The 21,444-nt window shown below is 36.3% G+C and overlaps 1 protein-coding gene across 1 annotated transcript; it reads right to left on the bottom strand.

Annotated features, from left to right (window-relative positions):
* Positions 1 to 9,252: 9,252 nt before the first annotated feature.
* On the bottom strand, positions 9,253 to 19,209 carry LOC126793333 (uncharacterized). Its single transcript, XM_050519823.1, has 9 exons — positions 19,079 to 19,209; positions 12,419 to 12,563; positions 12,209 to 12,336; positions 12,030 to 12,101; positions 11,319 to 11,445; positions 11,117 to 11,214; positions 10,227 to 10,268; positions 9,519 to 9,731; positions 9,253 to 9,423 (listed from the first exon to the last, which is right to left on the bottom strand). Exons 1-9 carry the CDS (start codon positions 19,184 to 19,186, stop codon positions 9,355 to 9,357), a joined length of 1,002 nt encoding a protein of 333 aa, XP_050375780.1. The 5' UTR covers positions 19,187 to 19,209; the 3' UTR covers positions 9,253 to 9,354.
* Between the last annotated feature and the right edge of the window lie 2,235 nt (positions 19,210 to 21,444).

The raw sequence follows: 21,444 nt of genomic DNA, 5'->3' as shown, positions 1-21,444 counted from the left end.
GAACTTGTACAGTTTGCTAACAAGTAAACAAAAAATAGTGGGAAAGCCATATAATTTGGTAGAGATAAAGGGGGCAAAAATGTTTTACAAGTAACGTAGAGCTAGAAACATTACATAATTGCTGCTTAATATGAAACCAGAGGGATCAATTCATCCTCCTTGACCATCCCTAGCTATGCCAATTCTCATTAACCTTGAGATAGATGGTACATACGTTACTTTATTTTTTTCTGATATTGTAAAAAGAAAATGTAAAATAAAGAACAAAATCTCAAGGGATATAGGAGTTGTCGGCTGCTGTCCCAATACAATCTCAAAATGACTTTTGTTGGTGGCCTTGTTTTGTTGCAGATTGTAGGAAAACTGCGCCACATCTAGAAGCTTGGCTCAATCCTTTTGATTGGCACTCACATAGTGCTGCAAATCTAGCTTCAAGAGTGCATTGACACGCTCTATTTGACCGTCGCTTTGTGGATGGAAGCTTGTTGAAAAGTTCCAGTCCGTCCCTAGCCTCTTGAACAACTTCGTCCAAAATCTTCCCATGAAGCGCGGGTCTCTATCACTAACAATGTTCTTTGGAACTCCCGAAAGCTTTACTACATTGCGTAGGAATAGCCTTGCTATCTCATCCGCGGTGCAGTCGACTGATGTGGCCATGAAGGTTGCATACTTGCTGAATCTGTCCACCACGACAATGATGCTCCCAAACTCATCGGACTTCGACAAGCAAGTGATGAAGTCTATAGAGACACTCTCCCATTGTCTCTCGGGAATGGGAAAAGGGTCAAGCAAGCCCCCCCCCCGGCTGCTGCTGGACTACCTTGTCTTGTTCGCAAACTAGACACGTCTGCACACACTCTTCGACTCCGTCCCGCATCTTAGGCCAATAATACATGGACTTTAACAAAGCAAGTGTGCACTTCATACCTGGATGGCCGGCCCATTTGGAATCGTGGCATTCCTTGGTTAGCTCCTTTCGTAAGCTGACCCACTTTGGTACGTAGATGCGGCGGCCTCTTGTGTAGCCAAAACCTTCGGGTTTTTCCTTCCTTTACTAAGGTAATGAGGCTCTGTGCTTGAGGGTCTACCATTAATCCCTCCTTGATCTTGCTTATCAATGGGCTAGTGACTTGAGAAATGCTTGCAAACTCCGCCTTGCGGCTTAGTGCATCTATTACCACATTCGCCTTCCCGGTCTTGTACTCCATGGTGTAATCAAACTCCGCCAAAAAGTCTTGCCACTTTGCTTGCTTTGGACTTAGCTTCTTTTGGGTTTGGAAGTAGCTTGTGGCTACGTTGTCGGTCATGATCACGAACTTTGTCCCAAACAAGTAATGTCGCCACACTCGAAGGCAATGGATGATGGCAGTCATCTCCTTCTCTTGCACGGTGTAGCGCCGCTCTGTGTCATTGAGCTTCCGACTTTCATAAGCAAGATCTTAACTCTTGTACCTTGGTGGGTGGTTCCCAGTCTTGGATGGAATGCACCTTGCAATCCTCCATCATAATCTTGTTGTCCTTGATCTTGTGCCCCAAGAATGATACCTCCGGCTTGGCAAAAGAACATTTCTCAATCTTGATGTATAGTTGGTTCTCCCGCAATACCTTAAGCACTTCCAGCAAGTGCTCTACATGCTCCTGCTAGGTCTTGCTATACACCACTATGTCGTCCAAGTAGACAATGACAAACCGATCAAGATAGAGGTGGAATAACTTGTTCATCAAAGTGCAAAATGTCGCCGGTGCATTAGTTAGACCGAAAGACATAACTAAGAACTCATAAGAATCATACCTTGTGATGCATGCGGTCTTCAGCTCATCTCCTTCCGCAATGCGCACTTGGTAGTACCCCGAACGAAGGTCTAACTTTGAGAAGTAGCGTGCATGACCCAATTGATAAAAGAGGTCGGCAATGAGAGGAATAATGTATCTTGTCACGGACCTAGCCATTCGGCTGCCACACTTGGTCCATGCGCCGCTCTATTCTCATGGAGTCAGCCTTATCCAACGGGGCAATGAACTGGTTTCACCATGCCTTGGGCCTATCAGGGGATCAGCTCTAGACTCCGACAGTGTGTAGGGCGGCCAACTCCCTTCTTCGACCTTAAGTCCCCGACTATCGACAAGCTCCCCAAACTCAACCGGGTCGGCCTGCCTGAACCCCTCGGAAGGAGCAGCCATATATCTCCTACACTTTCTGATCTTGGAGCAATCCCACATGTGCATGAAGCGATGCCCACGACACACACTCCCGAAAACGGGACATGACATCCTCCTCCACCAAACCTGGTGTATTTCCTCGTACACGGCATCCCCACTTACGGCCTGTGTAACCCTTGTACGTCCGCGATGCCTGAGCGACGAAAATGAGTTCCCAAAGATCGCCCAACAATGCTTTGCACCGGATCTCTCGTTCTAGACTTTGCCATGGATCCTCGTCCGGTCCTCCCCCTAGAGGCGACCCTGCCTACTCGACTCCCCCGCGGAGCCCCCCTATCCTGGGGACACGGCGACACGTGTGATCTCCTGTAATGTCAACTTGGATTATATTGATTACAATCTCAAACTATAGTGATTCTATATTTTCAGGTATGTTTGCATGGATTGGGGTAATGACATGAGCTCCTGTAAGCCTGCGGAGTAGAAAAGTGATATGGTCTTCCAATTGTTCCTTGTGGTTTAATAGCATGGAGTTTATTAATGATACATATACTCTTATCCGTGAAGATCAGAACTAGCATGGAAGAACATGAAGAACATAGCATGAAGAACATGGAGTTTAGTTAAAGGTCAACTAGAGGAACATAGCATGGAAGAGTGACTGATCACAAGTTGGAAAGTGTATAGCCTTTCAATTATCTGAACATGACCTTGATAGGTGATAGAAAGCTAGACGTAGTTATGGGTTTGTTTATCTATCGCTGGATTGTAACGACCCCAAAATTTCGAGCATAAAAACTCAAAATTTCAAAGCCGACACCGCAGCAACTTCCGGCGGTTGCTGCACCGTGTGTGGTTGTCGACGGAGTGCAAGGCGTAGCCCAAAAGATGGAGATCGTCGAGCCTGTCAGTTTGATAGGTGGCACGACACGAGCCGACGTCGGATGGTGGAGAAATCGGCCGGAGAAGAGTTTTGGGTCGGGTGAACAGTACCCGAGTTGATTTTTTTTGGAAAAAAATTGATTTTCTGATTTTTAATCTCCTCTTCTTCCTTTTATACAATTTCTAAAATCGGAAACGAACTTCCGACGTTAATAACTTTTACGTCCGATGTCCGATTCGAACGCGTCACACGTCCACGCACTCGTATCGACGAGCTCTACGACTTTCGTGAAGAAAGTTTTCACAAACAATCGACGGAGTAAAAGTCGATGTTCACGTCTCGGAAACGTAATGTTTTTCTAAATAAACGTTCCGTTAACGTTAACGTTTCCGTTTTCAATTTCCGACTTCGCAAGGCGGCACAAACATGTTTAATGAATTTCACATACTTTATAAATTCAAAAGTGATCCAAAAATCATTCCGAAAAATCGGGTTATTACATGGATATTTGAATCCTATAGTCTTTTAATGAAAATCGTATAATATCATTCTGATTGGTGTTTCTTGTATTATGTATTAATTTAATTTCAAGAAAATAAATATTAATTCTAATATGAATATGGAATTGTTGTATGGTATTTGTACAATTGAATTTGTATTTATGATGTATTGTAGATTTTGAGAGACTATGGATCCTATTGTTATTTGGGGACACATCAATTTACTTGTTCCATTTAGCAATAGAAACACATAGCACAAATGCCCCTATAGCTCAACAGGCACATATAAAGGTCCATATAGGTGTCAAATGGGACATTTGTTATATGTCCTCTTAGGCCATATTTCTAGTAGTGGTTATATCCTGGTGAACTAATAGATCATTCTTAAAACCTACATCCTTTAATAATAAAACCTACATCCTTGTAGGTTATCTTGGTGCCGTCACTAAAACCAGGGCTTATGTTGACTGGATAAATCTCCCCCACCATAGTCTCCTCCCTTGAAGCGTTTGTCTCGGCTCTCGTCACCTTCATCTTCTTTGTAGCACCCTGATAAAGCTCCTCTACTCCAGTGGACTATATACTAAATTGTTACCTTGCCTCTTCCGACTACTAGATCCAAACATGGTGGCAAAAGAATTATCATTCATATATTGAGGAAACCAAAATGAAGGGGGTGTATTAATTGTATATGAAATTAGTTGGAGTTTTAAATAAATCTATGAAATTTAAAAGTCTAGGTGTATTCAATTAGGATTTTTAAAATTCAGTATGGAATCCATAAAAGTCTGAGGGTATTAAAATGAATAAAATTATATGGGTATTCAAAATATCATTCATACTTATGAAATTATAAAACTCATGGAATCTCATGAACTTTGTAATGTTAATTATACACACCACAATCCAAAAATTGTCTAGCCTCTAGACCAAAGATTTTCATGGAGGTTTTCTTTAAATGTGTTCATTCTCCACCATTTTTCTTTATTTTCTTTTTGTCTTTTCTTTACTGTTTTTTTTCCTACAACCTAACATGTTTATTCATATGATCCCATGATTGTTTTTCTTCTTCTTTATGTTATGTTCTTACCTTGTATCTTTATACACATATGTGAACACATGTTCAATGCTAACAATACAAACAATGACGATGAAAGAAGTATGTAAAAAGAATATAGAATAATAATCATATCAATGTCTCTTGAACACCGACGTCTTTAGTTTGAAACTTCTTGAACAATTTATTTACTTATATTTCTTTAGTACTTATTTGTCGATAGATTAAATTTGAAGGGTTTCTTTTAAATTTTCTTAAATAATGGAGATTCTCTAATTTCTTTATAATAGACACAACCAAAATTTGCTTAAAAAAATATTTTGTATAAAATTTTCTTAGGATGCATTAATATCCGTCCAATAGCACTCACGAGGCGTTAAAGAACTCATAAGACCAACCTAGATACTTAGGACACACCCTGCCACCTGAGAATGAAGCAAATTATCACAGAGCCGTGGACTTGTAGTTGAGAGATATGATATGCACATTATTCAGTTACTAAGTGTTATTTTCTTAACAAAAAAAAGTAGTTTTAATATTTTTATGAATACTGAGAAATCTATGAAAGTCGATCAATATCAATTATTTAGATTTCATGAATCAATAAAAGTATGTATAAATCAGCTAACAGTCTGTGGTTTAATCACTGATTTTGATAATTGTATGAAAGTCTGTGTACTTTTTAAAGAGTCCATAGAGTTTCCAAAAAATTTATCAATTAAAATAAGTCTACACAAATCTATATACAATACACCATCCGAAGACTCCATCTTCTTGGAGTTGGCCATATTTTCTTAGGGGTCGTTGAGAATTTGGTAGGCCTCATTGGTTTCCTTGAACTTGACCTCGGCCCCGGCTCGAGATTTCTCCTGCAAGTATTTGTCCGGGTGCCACTTCATGACGAGTTGTTTGTATGCTTTCTTCACCTCATCCTGGTTCGCGTTGCAATTCAATCCAAGTACTTTGTTGTGTTCAGCTTCAATAATAATAGAAGACGAAAAAGAATAATCTGATTCTTTTTTTTGGCAAGAATTTCGTTTTCGTTTAGGTGCCCGAGGTGGCTTTTCCCCTTTCTTCACCATGGTAGTGCTACTGGCCTGCTGTGTTTTGAGGGACTAACGGAAGGGCATGCAAATATAGGGACTAATGAAGTAGCTATCGCATGACAAGCAGGATCAATCTTATAGTCTCACGGTCTAAAAACAATTAAGCACAGAAAGACGAAGGTGTAGAAAAGAAGATTCAGGGTTGTAGAGTTTGTAGAGCAGATCGAATTTATTATATTAGATACATTAGAGTTTAACTAAAGCTGTTTTTACGTGAAGTTTAAATCATGTTAAAACTCTCAAGAGTGTGATAAGATTTATTTAAAGAAAAAATACTTGTTATCCATATACTTTAACTCCAAAAATAGTTGTGTCCTTGGGTTTTTAATTTAAGTGGTACATCCCTAATTTCTCATTTGTCAACATTTTGGTCAATTTTGTTATATTATTGTTAAAAGATTCTGTTAAATATTTATAATGACTAAAATACCCCTAATTTTAATTAATATTCTTTCGATTCTGTTTTATTTTTCTCTCCCATTCTTTTTTCTTTTTGTTTTCATTTCTACATCACATTCTTAGGCAGCAGCGGTGATATCAGGGACGACTTACTGGGCTTGTGAAGGAGGGAGAGATTTATTTTCTTTTTCATACCCCTCGTTTGCCAAGTACTCGATTCGCTTTCTTTGAGATTCTAGAACAAGACAATGGTGTGCTTTCATTTTGGTTTTGGAGGATGATCGGGGTTTTATACTGTGGTGGAAATAATCAACGTATCTATTGCTAATTGCATACATGGCGAGAATATAACCAATGATTCATATTTTGATAATCAAATATCAAATGATTTACTCTCCTCCATTTTTCTTATGGACAAACTCAAAATCTCAAAGGCAAACGTACCATAGCTTCAGTTGATCGAAATAGACGAAGACTATAGTTGAATGAAAAAAATCAGAGATTGCAATTATGCTTGATAATCAAAGAGAGGTGTTTCTGGGAAACCATGGTCTCCACGCATGCGACAACATCCGACTGTCACTAGATAGCATGGTGGTTGATGAGCATGATGATGGTGACAGTGGGTCAAGATGGTGTGTAAACTGTAAAGAAGAGAGCATGGCCGGTCTTAAACATTTAAGGGTTTAGTGGGAAATTTGAAATTGGGCTTACGTAAAAATATATAGGATTTTTCTTAGGTGCGAACTTTCGCACCAATGGTTTTGGTGCGGATTTCTATTTTTGCAGAACTTTTCGATCGAATTTTCTCATCTCCACCGTCTAGTATCTAAATAATATTGTGTAGATCATCTCTGCAAATTTCAGTCAATTTGGTAATCGTTAAGACCCTCAAACTCAAAAAAAAAATGGACGACTTGAATTTTATCAAACTTGAACAGTTTATGTTTATAACAAATAAATATTTTAAGGGCTTTAACGATTACTAAATTAGCTGAAAATTTGCATAAAAGATTTACACAACATTATCTATATACAAAATGGTGAAGATGAAGAAATTGAATCGAAAAGTGGTGCAAAAATAGAAATCAACACCAAAACCATTGATGCGAACCTCCGTAGCCAAGAAGGCCTTATATATATATTATATATTGTTTAATTGTTCATTAGGTTTTACTCTAAATTGACGTCTTTATCGGCTATATTTTGTGGTTTCTTGATAAGAAAGTGTCAAGACCTCCGTTTTGAGATTGAACCAATTCATATGTTCTTCTCTTTTTATAAGTTTCACTAGCATACCTTGATGGATATTTTCTAGTAGGAGCCATTGAGAATTGTATAGCTAATTAACAAGAAAAGAATTATGGGTGGGTTTTTTTTCAACAAGAAGAAAATATTACAACTTGAAACCCCTAACACAACCACTACCCACTTGATCAAAAAAGAATTATGGGTGGGTTAGAGTGTTTGGTATCACCCGCTTTTGTTTTGCAATTTATAAATATAAGGGTTTCTAGCTGATTTTAAAAAAAAAGTGCGAGTGTTAGCTTATGATGGGTCATGAACCTAAGAAGTCTACTAATTTAGCCAAGAAAAAGTAAGTCCCCTCACAAATTGGACAAAAGTGCTTAATGCATCTAAATTGATTTTAAAATGTATTTATTACACTTTTTTTTTTTCAAAATCCCACTTTAGGGCCTTTGTCGGAATGTGGGCCTTGTGCGACCACACCAGTGACACTCCCCATGGCCGGCCCTGGAAGAGAGAGATAGAAAATATAAAAAATAACATAGAGGAAGAAAAAAAAACTTAATTTCAAATAGGGGTAGTCTAGTCATCTTAATGTCAAATGGCTAATGGTCGTTGATTTATTTGACAAAATGGACCAATGTACTGACAAATGAGAGATTAGGGATGTACCAGCTTAAATTAAAAACACAGGGACACAACTGTTTTTGGAGTTAAAGTATAGGGAGTGACAAATATTTTGTCTTTTATTTAAATTTTAAAAAGATTCCCTAGGATATTGTTGATGTTCAACTATTTTGTACCAGTAAATCTTCTATTAATAAAGCAAGAATGAGAGTTTGACATATTGACTGGTTAAATTTTTGAACTTTTTAAAAAGACCATTGTTTATTGAACTCCTAAATCTAATTGATTATGGTTTGAAGGATATAATTGTAATTTGCAAAATGTAAATTTGAAAAAAGAAGAAGATGATTCCGACGGAAGAGAAAGGAGAAAAATACGGAAAATTCAGTTTAAATTAATAATAACTCTCCACGTTTAACTCATTCCTCACTTTTCTCTCTTAGGTTAAGTTAAAATTCTATTTTTCACCTGTGGATTTGAGGCTAGTATCAATTTGTACTCAGATGCTTCAGAACTTTTCTGTTGTTCCTTTTTTCTAGGGTACCTATCGGCTGCAAAACTTCATTACACTTCCTTATATTAATATCTGCCGAACTCTCAATAGTAATAAATTTGAAAGTTTTATTTTTATCAAAAAGGAATTCATTCAATGAAGAAGAATTACAATGAATTTGGGACAATAATCCAACAGAGAGGGATTAGTCCACTAGATTTCAGAATTGAAATATGTGATGACACACTGCAGCAGCCAAGGAGGTGCCGACTGTAAACAGAAAAAAGGAGAAGAAGACACTAACGCCGATCTAGCCAACCTGTGAGCTACTTGGTTAGCTGAGCGGCGAACAAAATGAAAATTACAAACTTGAAAAAAGGAAGCAAAAAAAAAAAAAAATCAAGGTGAAGAGAAGAGATGATGTTGAGAGCATCTCCCTCTACAACCATGACGATGCAGGTTCCGATTACACCATAATCACCAGGATATATAGGCAAACTTATGGAAATCATCACCAGCTGAAACCGAAATAGCATGAGAAAAGAGAGAGGCAAAAGAAGGCTCTGACCATATGTTAATAACTAGAGAATAAGGGGCTAGCAAACTTGCAATTCCAAAGTGAATGGATGACTGACTCAGAAGGGTCTCCACAACGCCAACAAGAGGGATCAGCTGCGAGATTCCAAGGACTTTGCAACTGGTAGAAAGCAATGAAGGCTCGCCACAAGAAAAGTTTGAAAGTTGATGTACCCTACGTACATGTGATTTTATTAATCTTATTCATCATCTACTTCACTAAAAGATGATCGCTTTAAGCTAGAAACCACTCCAATTACAAATACAAGTCCTCAATGTACCAATTGATTAATTAGCTCAAATTATCAGTTGACAAACTCCAGTCCTGTCAAAGGCTTCCCTTCATGAAGTTGAATAGCAACATCACCCACTACCTGCAATATTGAGCCAGCACAAACCATAGAGGTCACAACCAATACCATTATCAGTTATGATGGATCAGCTCCTCCTTTTCAAATTGGGTGCTTACCTTTGACGTGGATCTGTAAGAATACTCAGTAGAACCTGCAACATGAGGTGTGATCAAAACATTTTTCAACTTCAAAATGGGATCATCTGGATCAAATGGCTCAGTCCAAGCGACATCCATGCCCAAGCCACCTAGGTGGCCGGACTTGAGGGAATATAGAACAGCATCATAGTCCAGCAGACCTCCTCGGGCAATATTTACCAAAAGGGCACCCTGGAGTTAAAACATGAAAACATAAGAGGATGAAAATGAACACCAGGTCACCAAGAATGATGACTAAAAAAACAATCAGGAAAACCATCACCCTCCAATCTAAAAGACAGACAATGATGCCAAGTTATCACCTAATGACACTCACAAGCTTCTACTATCCGTATAGGACATCAGTCGATCGCTAAACTGAAAAGGAAATGGAAAAGTAGGTCCCTGTCTCTGGCAACAAACTTTTCCTAGGTTGTCCCTGATTTCTTAAATTCTATACTGTTTTGGCCAAACTTAAGACATATTATGGTTTATGGCTACATCAGGTTGGATAAGCAGTATACAATAACTCTAAGTTCAGTGAGAGGCCCACTAAAGCTTCAGGAAGGTATCTACACATCATAGAGATATGCTGGTGTGTGTGTGTGTCCGCTCCACCAAGTACTCGTGTTTTCATTGGAGATAAAAGTTATGTTTCCGAGTCAAATTGCTGTGTCAAAACCAAACCTTTCTCATTGATGATATAAATGACTTGTTAACAATGCCAACCTGCAAGAAATTCAAACAAAAGTAACTAAGTAAGACAATCAAAGCATTTCTGCACCATGATCAATTTCATATTGAGTTCCATGTAACACATCAGACACGAAATAATGTCGTTTTAGTTACATACTCAGTCACGTATATAACTAAATAAAAATAATACACAGAAAAGTTACCAACATGTGAAATACAAGACTCAACTGTGTCTATTTTGTTATACTGCAAAGCATAATACAATAATAATTTTATATATTTAGTGATGCAATACAAGAGAAAACAGGAGAGAGAGAGAGAGAGAGAGAGAGAGAGAGAGAGAGAGAGAATAAAACAGAGAAGACAAACATAATATATTGTTATTTCTGGTTCACTGAGCATAATTATTAGATGATGAATTATCAAAAAACAAAAATTATTAGATGATGATAGATGTAACAAAAATTGAGGTCATATCCCTTCTGTGTCTCTCTATTCTTTCTTTCTTCTTTTCATCAAACAGCTCTCTACAATTTTCATTTATTTATTTATCAATTTTAATCAGCAGTGCGTCCCTTTATCCTTTCTTGTTTTAATTTCTCAGATTCACCATTGCTACCAGATATCGCTGCTATATCAGTTATCACAGTTTGCAGTGCAAGTAATACATAATGCTGACATCAAATAGGATGAAGGGCAAATAAAGGAATAACATTATTTAACTACTGAGAACTCCATGTTTTTCAAGACTTCATTATTTAGCATGTTGGGATGTATGTATGTATGTATGTATGTATGTATGTATGTATAGTGCTGATATATTTTCTGCAACGTGAAGAGTCATCACTCGCTAAATGATAAGAGTTAGTTTTTTATCTTACTGTTTCAATATTTAAACACAAACAAACAACAACAATGTCCGCACTGCTTGCAAATGTATGGATATCTTCATGACCACCCTTTTCGTCAACCAAGTCACCTAACACAAAAAATATTACAAGGATGGTGGTTGTGATATGTAACATTGTATAAGTTCTTTTGTTTATCAAAATTCAGAGTTAAGGGTTATGCATTATTACATACCATTTGACTGGCACGAATAATCTAAATGGGTGTCCCAATTCCGTTTTGTGGCAATAATTTTCACACCAAAAGGTTTCAAGCGCTTTGCCAAATCCATTCCAATATTTCCATATCCTAAAATGAAGACCTGCATGCATTCGAGAAGAAAAGTGCTATAACTAAATAAGAAATTTTAAAGAAAATTTTGGGACATCAAACAAATACCAATAGCACAATTGCACGGATGAACATTTTGCGAAAATTTTGATTACAAATGAACTAGTGCCCATGTGGCGACGTTTTTGTGAGATTGAATTTCTGCTAACAACAATGTTTTTCTGAGTGCTCTCACTTAGTCTGCTGGGTTTGAGTGTCTGACCATAAGGTATTCAGTCAGACCTATGAATTTGGTTGGATTTTTCTCAATATTCCATGTAGGAACTAATGTGTACACAGCAGAACATTGATAAACTATACATTCGAACTCAAATTGCAAAGGGCGAAAATAGGTCTGTATTCATACAATTCACACTTCAACCTTTATCAATGCAATGCTGCTAATTATTTAAAACTGCAAAGCCCTATACTTCACATACACGAACACTACAGAAGCAGAACAACGGTAATTTTTGCTAAAGAAAAATTAAACAAAAAAAACAATTATTTGATATCGAAGAGAGAGAACTACAATGCTAAATTCTAGAAAGGAAGCCCAGAAGGAGAAGGACTAACTGTTTTTCCAAGTAGCGTTTCACCAATTGGGCCTCCAAGCATTCTCTGCTTTATGGAAGTTTGCATCTCATTCTATATCGGTAACAAAAAGCATTCGTGAATAACTTAATATGCTATGAAGTGAAGAAAAGCATTAACAAATAAGATACAAAAAAATTGAATTATTTTAATTAACATACTTGCTTCCGAAGAAGGCCCAACATGAGATAAATGGCCATTTCTGCACACGAGGCTGCATTTCCAGTTGCATGACTTGGAATTCGAGCGACTTTGATTCCAAACTTTGTCGCAGCATCAATATCAACGCCTTCAGTTAAAGAAATAAAGAAATATAAAGACTAGATACCCCAAATGCTCAGTTTAAACAATTTGAGAAGTGAGAAAATCACCTTCCAGTCCAACACCAAACTGCATTACAAGCTTCATCTTTTTTGCACGAGAGAGGACATTAAAATCTAACTTCATGCTTTTCACTATACAGATATCGTACTTCTCGATAACATCAGGCACAGCAGCAAGGGGTACATCATCAACCTACATTAAGAAAACTGAAAGCTCAGTGAGACATATAAAGGAGAAATTTGTTAGATGAGAACAACTTCTTGAAACTGACAACAATCGTAATATACGCAGCATTCTAACGAAAGATTAAATTTACAGAAATGAGGAAGAAAACATAGCAGGTTTGAATATATTATTGAAAGCAGAATTCCCGTTCATGGATGCTGCATGTGGACATCTTTAAATCTGTTATTTAGCTTTCTCTGTAGTATGGAACTTCCTTTACTTAACAGAAAACAGAGAGAATACAAAAACAAGGTACGACGGTGCAACTGATTACTGATATATTAACAAACTTAAAAGCATCTATAAAAGCAGAAAAATAATAATTACAGTGACAATAGATACAATAAAGTAAAATGCAACAGCCTTCCAGTAAAAAATTGTAGCATAAGAAATAACTTTCTCTAAACTTTAGAGAAACTGACATGGAAAGTGAACCAAACATGATAACTCCATCCAACAATAAACTCCTGCGAAAATCTCCCTACTTGTTCCATCTACATCACCCAAAATATACATCACAGCTTGACAGCATAATCTACCAACACCATTCCATTCTTTTTCCCTCCGAAAAATCTATAGCTCACACAAAAATGCCTTCCAAGAAATTGAAAATTCCCATCAGAATCTCACATTAGACTGCATAAAAAAAAATATAGGCATGATATTATATATTGCAATGGGAAAAAACCCAAATTCTTGCTCACTTGGATTTCTTCAAACCTAACATTTTACGCAGGGGCACCAGAAGAAAGGTGTACGCAAAACGCAGAAACTGAAACATGTGGAACCAGGACACTCTAGTGAGGAAGGTCACGGGAGGTTTATATGCTTTTTGGTCAGTGCATTGTACATGGTAACCAAAAGAATCAATTAGTGTTGTTCTTTCTTTCTATTATTTATGAGTAGAGTGATATTTGAATCTCACTTAACCAATATCATAATTAAGGGTGTGCATCAGGTCTATGCGGTTCAAAAGGCGGTAGTATATATAATCAATCTTAAAGAATAAATTTTAAAGTTTCAGTTAATCTTGCACTGTTTTTTAACCAAAAATTTATAGAGGACACGAGATCCAATAGTTATCTTTGGTTAACTACTTAACTTACACCATTTGCTAAGGACCAATAGCATGGGAGAGGGGCAGATAGAGCAACATCTACTGGCACTTGACGCTCGGATCATCAACTTTCAACCAACTCAAGAAATTCCCAAAAAACAAAAAAAGAACAAAACAACTTCAAACAAATAAGACAATATGAACACCAATTTGTATGTCTTCAGTGACTGGCACATCCACACAAAACCACAAGCTGAACTACACTAGCATGAAAATAATAGTTTAAAGTTAACTACCATAAAAAATTAAAATGGTGGTGTATATAGTGGGTTTCCTAATAACCAACCTTATCCCTCACCTCAACATATAAATACACTACTTTCTTAGGCCATCAAATATACTGCCTACTCAACATATATTATATATGTAGGCCTTCAAAATGTTATAAAGTTAAATAGGGATCAAACATTGCCTTCATTCTTTTACACTCCACTTCAAGTAATTCCATGATAAGTTCATGTGCAACCCAAGGTCGTTTGTACAACAAGAAGCCTTGATGAAGTAGAGCCTACTGATGGAAACTTCGAGTTGCCTGGGCCATATCAACAATCTACCATCTTGCAATAGATTGGAATCACTGGATAGTTGAACCAAGTTGACTTGGTTAACCGGCCTATCTGTTCCTAAAGAAACTCTGTTTACGATAGCTAACTATGTTTACATACACGAGCTTATATTTGAACTGTCTCCTCTCTGCCTACTTATGTATCTACTCTTGTCTGTATAACTAGAAGGGACAAATAACAGAGGGAGTGAAAGAACTTCATGGAATTAGGAGTGGGAAACCAGGAAAATGAGAGAATATATATTCTTCTTAATTTTAATGGGTCCTTAAAAGATTCACCAAGTGCTTCACAAAGTAGCCTTTATTGATGACAGATAGATTTATAATTCATACAAAATAAAATAAATGCAATGATGGGCCAATCAATGAGAGAGAGAGAGAGAGAGAGTTCTTCTATTCACTAGGTGAAAGTTCACATAGAGCAAACTTGCTGACTTGGCAGCCCAATGACCATAAGTTTGAGTCAAGTTATCTTATCAGACTAACTGAGGTTTTGGTAGGGATGGCAATTGGTAGGGTAGGGTCAGAAGATCGAAATATCATACTCATACTTAATTTTAATTATGTCCTCATACCCGCTCTAATCTCCATTATAAAGTAATGAGTATTTCCCGTCCTCATACCCGCCTCAATACTTGTTAATGATATTTTGTTATATTATATAAAAATTCATATGAAATATAGAAAAACGTAAAAATCTAAAATGAAAACTAAATATCATGATGAAATTAATTTTTTTTTTACATTAATCCAACTTAAACTAATGCAAGTTTAGTTCAAAATAAAATAATAACTATATTTTTTTATTTACATAAATATTAATTAATTAATATTGAAACATATATAATATATATTTTATTCTTATTGGGTGGGGATGAAGATGGGGATTAAAATATCATCCACTCCTGTTACCCGATTTCATATTTCGAATATAGGGGATCTCCATCCCGTTTCTCGGTTTTACCCATTACACAGCCCCATTAGGGTCGAATACCCGTGAATACCCTACTCGATGGGTAATATTGCCATCCCTAGGTTTTGGTCATCTCTGATCCGATGATCGAGGGGGTTGGGAAAAAAAAAGTTCTTACTCTCAGATTGGTCTGAGGTAAAAATTAAAAAGCCTAAGTTCTTCTCCTTTAATTTTACCACCTCTATTTCTTTTCTTTCTCTATCAATCAATTTCAAGATCTCATCAACCTCTCCAATTCAAATTCCAATAGAAATCATGGGTTGTATCCACAAAGTTCTTAGTAACCAAAACCAAAGATACAATCACAAAACATTTGAAGCTTGGGTCGGGGTATTGGTTTGAAGCTCCACAACTCTAACCTAGGGTTTAATTGCAAAGTTTTTTTGTAATAAATGGAATTAAAAAATTTGTTTCAGTTTTTTGGAGATTTTGAAGTTGTGATATTTTACTTTAAAATTACTCATAATATGATAAAATCATACTTATATGATAAAATTTGTTTTCAATATCAACATACATCCACTTAATAGTTATATAAACATTATTGTGTGTACTAGATATCAATTTTATTGATGGATACGATATAAGTTAACTTAGTAGTTATCAATCAAATCTCGGTTTAACCGAGTGGATTAAAAAAGAAATATCGACCACATGAATATCAACAACATATTAAAAATATTTTATCAAAACAATAGCATGTGTAAGATTTTGTCAAAGAAGTGTAACATATTTGTGAATTTTAGTTATCCATTTGCAAAATATATATCCACTAATGTGGTATAACTTGTTTACTAAGTTACACGTGAATGAATATCTTCATAAAACAACTACACTGAGGAAATTAAAATTTAGAAAAATAGACATTATGATGTGATCATTTTAGTAGAATATTCACATATTTACAATCGACATAGTCAATCATATTTAACCTTATACGGTTCTACCTCTCTAAGGGAAGCCGTATTATTCCAAGATAAATATATCAAAAGCTTTATATGAGTGAATAAAGCATATGAGCGTGAGGGGTTACAAATTTTCAGAGAAAATACAAAACTATTTATTAATATTTTTAGAAGATTTAAATATTTTAAATTAATTTAAGTCAAGTATAACTGACGTGATACGTTGTGGGCTAATTATTCATCCAAAGGAGTAATATCCTAGGCTTGGGCAGATTGAATTCCTTCAATGATTGAGTTGCCAATTAGTTAAGGAAAAAACTTGTGTTAGTACTGGTATTGACGACTCCATCCAAACTCTCTTACCTGGTCCAATAACCACTTATAGGAGCATATAATGCGACGTTCTTAATATTTTATCCCTTTCATTTAGTTTAGTTTTTCTCTTAATAATGTCCTTTTTAACTTAGTTTATTGTTTTTAGGTTTATTGGAGCAAAATAATAGAAATATGGATTGAAAGAAGCAAAAGGGCAATAAAACCCGGAATCAGGATTCTGCATCTGTAGAAAAATCAATTTCGACGGATCATAGCGGGCAAACTACATGGAGGAAAATTTTTCATAATATATCGATGGAAAGCTCTATAAGTCTAGTTTATATAGCCGTTGGAATTGCAGCAATATCAATTTTTCTAGAGGAAGTTATGCTCGATCTAGTGAGTAGAGGTCGAACTGTCCGAGGAGAAGCAATCATTGTCAAGGAAGGAAAGAAGGTGTCAGCCGAATTGGACTTTTATTAGGGCTTTTCTTAGCATAAATTATGGATAGAAAGTTGAGTTATTTCATGCCCTTAGATCAGTTTATCATCATCAAGAAGAAGGGCCAAGATTAGCTCAATTTTATAGGGTTTCTTCCCTATATATATGAGACTTAATAGATGAATTTGGGGACCTCTTTTTTTACCACACCTCTCTCCATATTCTCTTCTCTACTCCATATTCAGTGTATTTAGGCTTGTGTAATCATAGTAGTTTTGCTTGGAGTTTGGACGAATAAAAAGTGTAACTCTATGAATTCTTCTTTTTATTTTAATTTAATCTTTATGTCTTTCATCATCTTATTCTTATTGATCTTCTTCTTCCTGTTTTATTTTGATTATTGGTCTATGTTTATGTGTGATTTATTGTTCTTATGTTATCATATGATGTTCTAGTTATTTGATTCATGTTTGTTTATTAGTTTTAGATATATGATTCTCGTTCTTCATACATATGTACCTTACTTGTGTCTGGACTGCGTTGGTTAATCATAGGTGGTAGGGGAATCATAGATTGCATGTTAATATGGGGTATTGGGCTGCGTCGGTTATACTTTTGCATTAATATGTTCGACTTTTATATACTTCGTGCTTAATGATTCATATAATTACTTGGCTGCGTTGGCTGTTTTTATATGAAATATTATTTGTATCTTGGCTGCGTCGGCTAATATTTGAGAGGGTTTAGAAGGATTTAGATAATTACTTGGCTCCGTTGGTTGTCTTTATCTAAGGAGTTGATTCAACGTTAAACTTGCATGCCTTTAAGTTGCTAGGATTGAGATAGCGTAATATTGTTTCATGTTTACATATGTGTGTGTGCAATAAGGATGGTCACATGTATGCAATTATATTTTGTTTTCGTAGGAATTTAGAAACAACTCATCTATCAAACAATTTATCTCGTATAAATATGTTAATATCGGTAAATAATTATTATTTTACTAACGCTCTATCTTGCAGAGTACCCTCATTTCCCAGCCTATGACGATACCCTTACTTATACTATACTATCTTCTACATGGTTTTATTGATGGTCTTAAAGCGGTTCATCAACCACCTGCCACTTTTCATATTTATTGTATTTTTTATGATTATTTTTTTAAAACAAGACAAAAAGACTGCAGCCCACGCGCCACTGCAACATCCTCTCCTATATATGAACTTCTCCCTCCTTCCTCAATTACTCTCCATAAAGACCATAACAGAAAACTTTGATCGTCCTAGAAAAAAAATTTTGATCGAGTCATTACCTACATGCTTATATTATTCATGGATGATTCTGAGAGCTACAAAAATGTCTTACACTAGATAATAATTGAGCAATTGGAAACATGACATGAGTTTAGAAGGATGGGCACAAGGTGGGCAAATAGACGGTGGTCAGAATTTTTTTTTCCATTTTTTCCATTAGTTAATGGTGAACAAATTTCAAGCCTAACTAGGCTTGAGCACACTCAATTATAACACGTCCTTATATTTTGTTCTTCCCCTCTTCTCCCGTCCGGCCTTCCACTATAGCCAACTGTATATTTCGCTTCTCTCCACATTTTCCATGAATCTGAATCGACCACATCTTAATTAACTTTTTATCCACTTCAAAGGAGTTGAAAACTAGAAAACATGAATAATTTAATCTAATCTACTTGAGGTGCATTAGCCACTGGGTTTTCGTTTCATACTTGGCCATTAATCCGGCTGGTATGGCCAACAAAGATTCCAAAGTAAGTGGAGAAGATGAACAAGGATGAATTCATTATTTGTTCCCACCCACTGGCTGCGTGACTCGACCCAACGCGAGAGAGGAATTCTGGTAGACGAGCCACTGCGACGAGCCGACAACCATGGTGGAGATCGTCACCTTTATGGACTTGTAAAGGAAAGGGATATGGGTTGATTGAGTTTACAAGGAGGGACATGAACCGGTTTCGGCGGGATCTAACTTCTAACACAACCTTATTCAGTTTTCATTTTTCTTTTTACTGTTCATGTTTGGGGCCAAAAGAAGCGTGCACTGCACGTTCTGTTAGTAGAACCGTAAGTGAAGATAGGTGAGCAGAAGAACCTTCGGAGAGAGAGAGAGAGAGAGAGCAGCAATGCAAGGTACCTGGACAAAAGAATAATCGACCAAATATTCTCTCGTGTAATCCTGAGAAGCAGGGAAATGTGGCCCGCAAAACAGAACGTGGGTGATTTTCTTGTCGATGTCACCCATTCTCCCCGACTTCCTCAGGATATCAGCACGTACTGCAGCTGTAAAGACCTTAAAGGAAAGCAAACATTTCAGTAAAATACAAATTGTGGGAGCATTCTGATCTATTAACTCTTGAGCGAAAAAACAAGCGAAAACACGATACGGTGACGCATCAAGTATTATGCTTCACATGTAATTAGACTGAGAATTGTAAAAGACAACACACTATCGATCAGCATTTATGCATCTTAACTAAAGTCCTCATCTTTGGTACTTGATCAACAGAACTCTTACACAACTTTACAGAGAAAGACTACATGACACATAAAACCAAAAACAGAACCAGGCTGATAAACATGCAAGAACAAGTTCTAGAAACTGGAAAGTTCAAACTGGAGACAATCAGTCCGTAAATTACAATCTAATCAGACACATTCTATGAACCAGAACTCAAGATCGTCACTTGCATAAGCTTAGAAACTCCAAACTAAACTGAAATGAGATTCCATCACATAGAAAGAGCAATTGAACCTTACAAACATGAAACTGATCAAACAAAAGCAATGGAGTGAGCCAGGTACACGACCTTAATTACAAGAATCACCATGAACAAGATGAGTGTAGTTAACTGACCTCTAGTTCAAGTACCCAAAGTTTCAAACAGTCGACCACACATGCATCATCTCAATCTATCTCGTAACTAATCTGAACTGCCACTCATGTATTTAAGCAAGATATTTCTGAAACTACCAGTACATAGGAGAGAGACAAAAGCCCAACACGTTTTTAAATGGGGAACTACGTGGGGCTGGCGTTTCAGACTTACTGCCGCCTCCCCCGCTCAGCCACCACCGTAATTCCTTTTGAGTTTGTTTTTGGCCTGAGAAATGGTAATTTTTTTGAGAGTAAATCCCATGTATTTCTATTTATTTGGGGAAATTATGCTGTGTACTTAACCAGTCACGACAGTGTCTTACCGGAAATGGTGGCGGGGGGTGGGAGGGTCCGGCATATGACGACGAAACACAACAAAGTCTAACTAGCTGACGCATATCGGGATCGATCTGAGTACTCGAGTTGATACTAGCCTCAAACACGCCTTATGATTGTGAAAAACAAAATTCAGCAGTTAATTTAACGTGAGAGGATAAAAAAGTGAGAGAGAGAAACGTGGAAAATAGTTAGTTATGTTGCAAAATGAGATTAGATTTTTTTCTTTTTTTTTCTTTAAATTTATTCTTTTAATATGACATGTTTGTCCATCAAAATTTGAAAGTTATTGAAAGTTAATTAATATTTAAAGGGTAAAAAGTAAAAAAAAAAATCTATTTTGGTTAGCAAGCCCATTTTGGGTTATAAGAGTAGTCATTGTCAGATGATGTGCATGTGTAAATTATTTGGTTTGTTTCTTAATAAAAGAAAAAATATATATAATTGGTAATGTAGAAAGAAGTTGGTTATTACAAAGTTGGAGAGAAAATAGGGGTTATGAATGACTTTTATTTTATTTTCACAATTTAAATATATATTATAATTGTCTAAATTGTCCCTCTAATTTAATTTGTTCACTAAGTTTTTTAATCTTTGAGGGACTGTTTAGTAAAAGAATTTGTTTTGGTTAGCAAAACTTGTTTGGATTATAAAGTATAGATATAGATATAGATTACATTTTAGCATTTTATACAATGTTAAGTCATTTTATTCATGTTCAGCCACTCATTTTATAATTGTTATATAAAATGGCGAGTACAATATATTAAATGATAATTTAAATAGGAGGTATATTGAGCATGAGTGTGCATTAATAAGTTTAGGGTGTGTATTAAAAATTTCTCTTAATACAATTGGTCCTGTCTTCTCAAACAAAAAAAAACCAAGTGCCTTGGATATTGTTGACACCCAAGAAAAGCAAGAAAATGCTAGAAGATCAAACATGCTGGTAATTGTTTGGAGCACCTTAGGCAGTCTGGCATTGCCTCTCTGAATTTGATTCATGCATTAAAAATATACAGCAATCATATTGATATTCACGATGTCATAAAAATACAGCCACTACTATAATAAACTTGCTTTATGGATAAGAGCTCATCGTCTTGAACTTAGGAATGCAATGGAGCTAAAACTCCCAAAAGGTTGCTCTAGATTTTCCGGCCGCCGTGGGTCACTAATAGAGCTCCGACCTATACAGACGGAACCACTGAGAGGTGGGGAGTGCGGCTGTCGTGGTCTGTCCCGCCGTTGCGGCCTGCCGTCACCAGAATCAGCAAATCGTTACCTTA

This window comes from Argentina anserina, chromosome 5 (genome assembly GCF_933775445.1).
Source record: "Argentina anserina chromosome 5, drPotAnse1.1, whole genome shotgun sequence".
Classification (NCBI taxonomy): Eukaryota; Viridiplantae; Streptophyta; class Magnoliopsida; order Rosales; family Rosaceae; genus Argentina; species Argentina anserina.
Note: the sequence above shows the minus strand (reverse complement) of the source record. Positions and strands in the feature narration are given on the sequence as shown.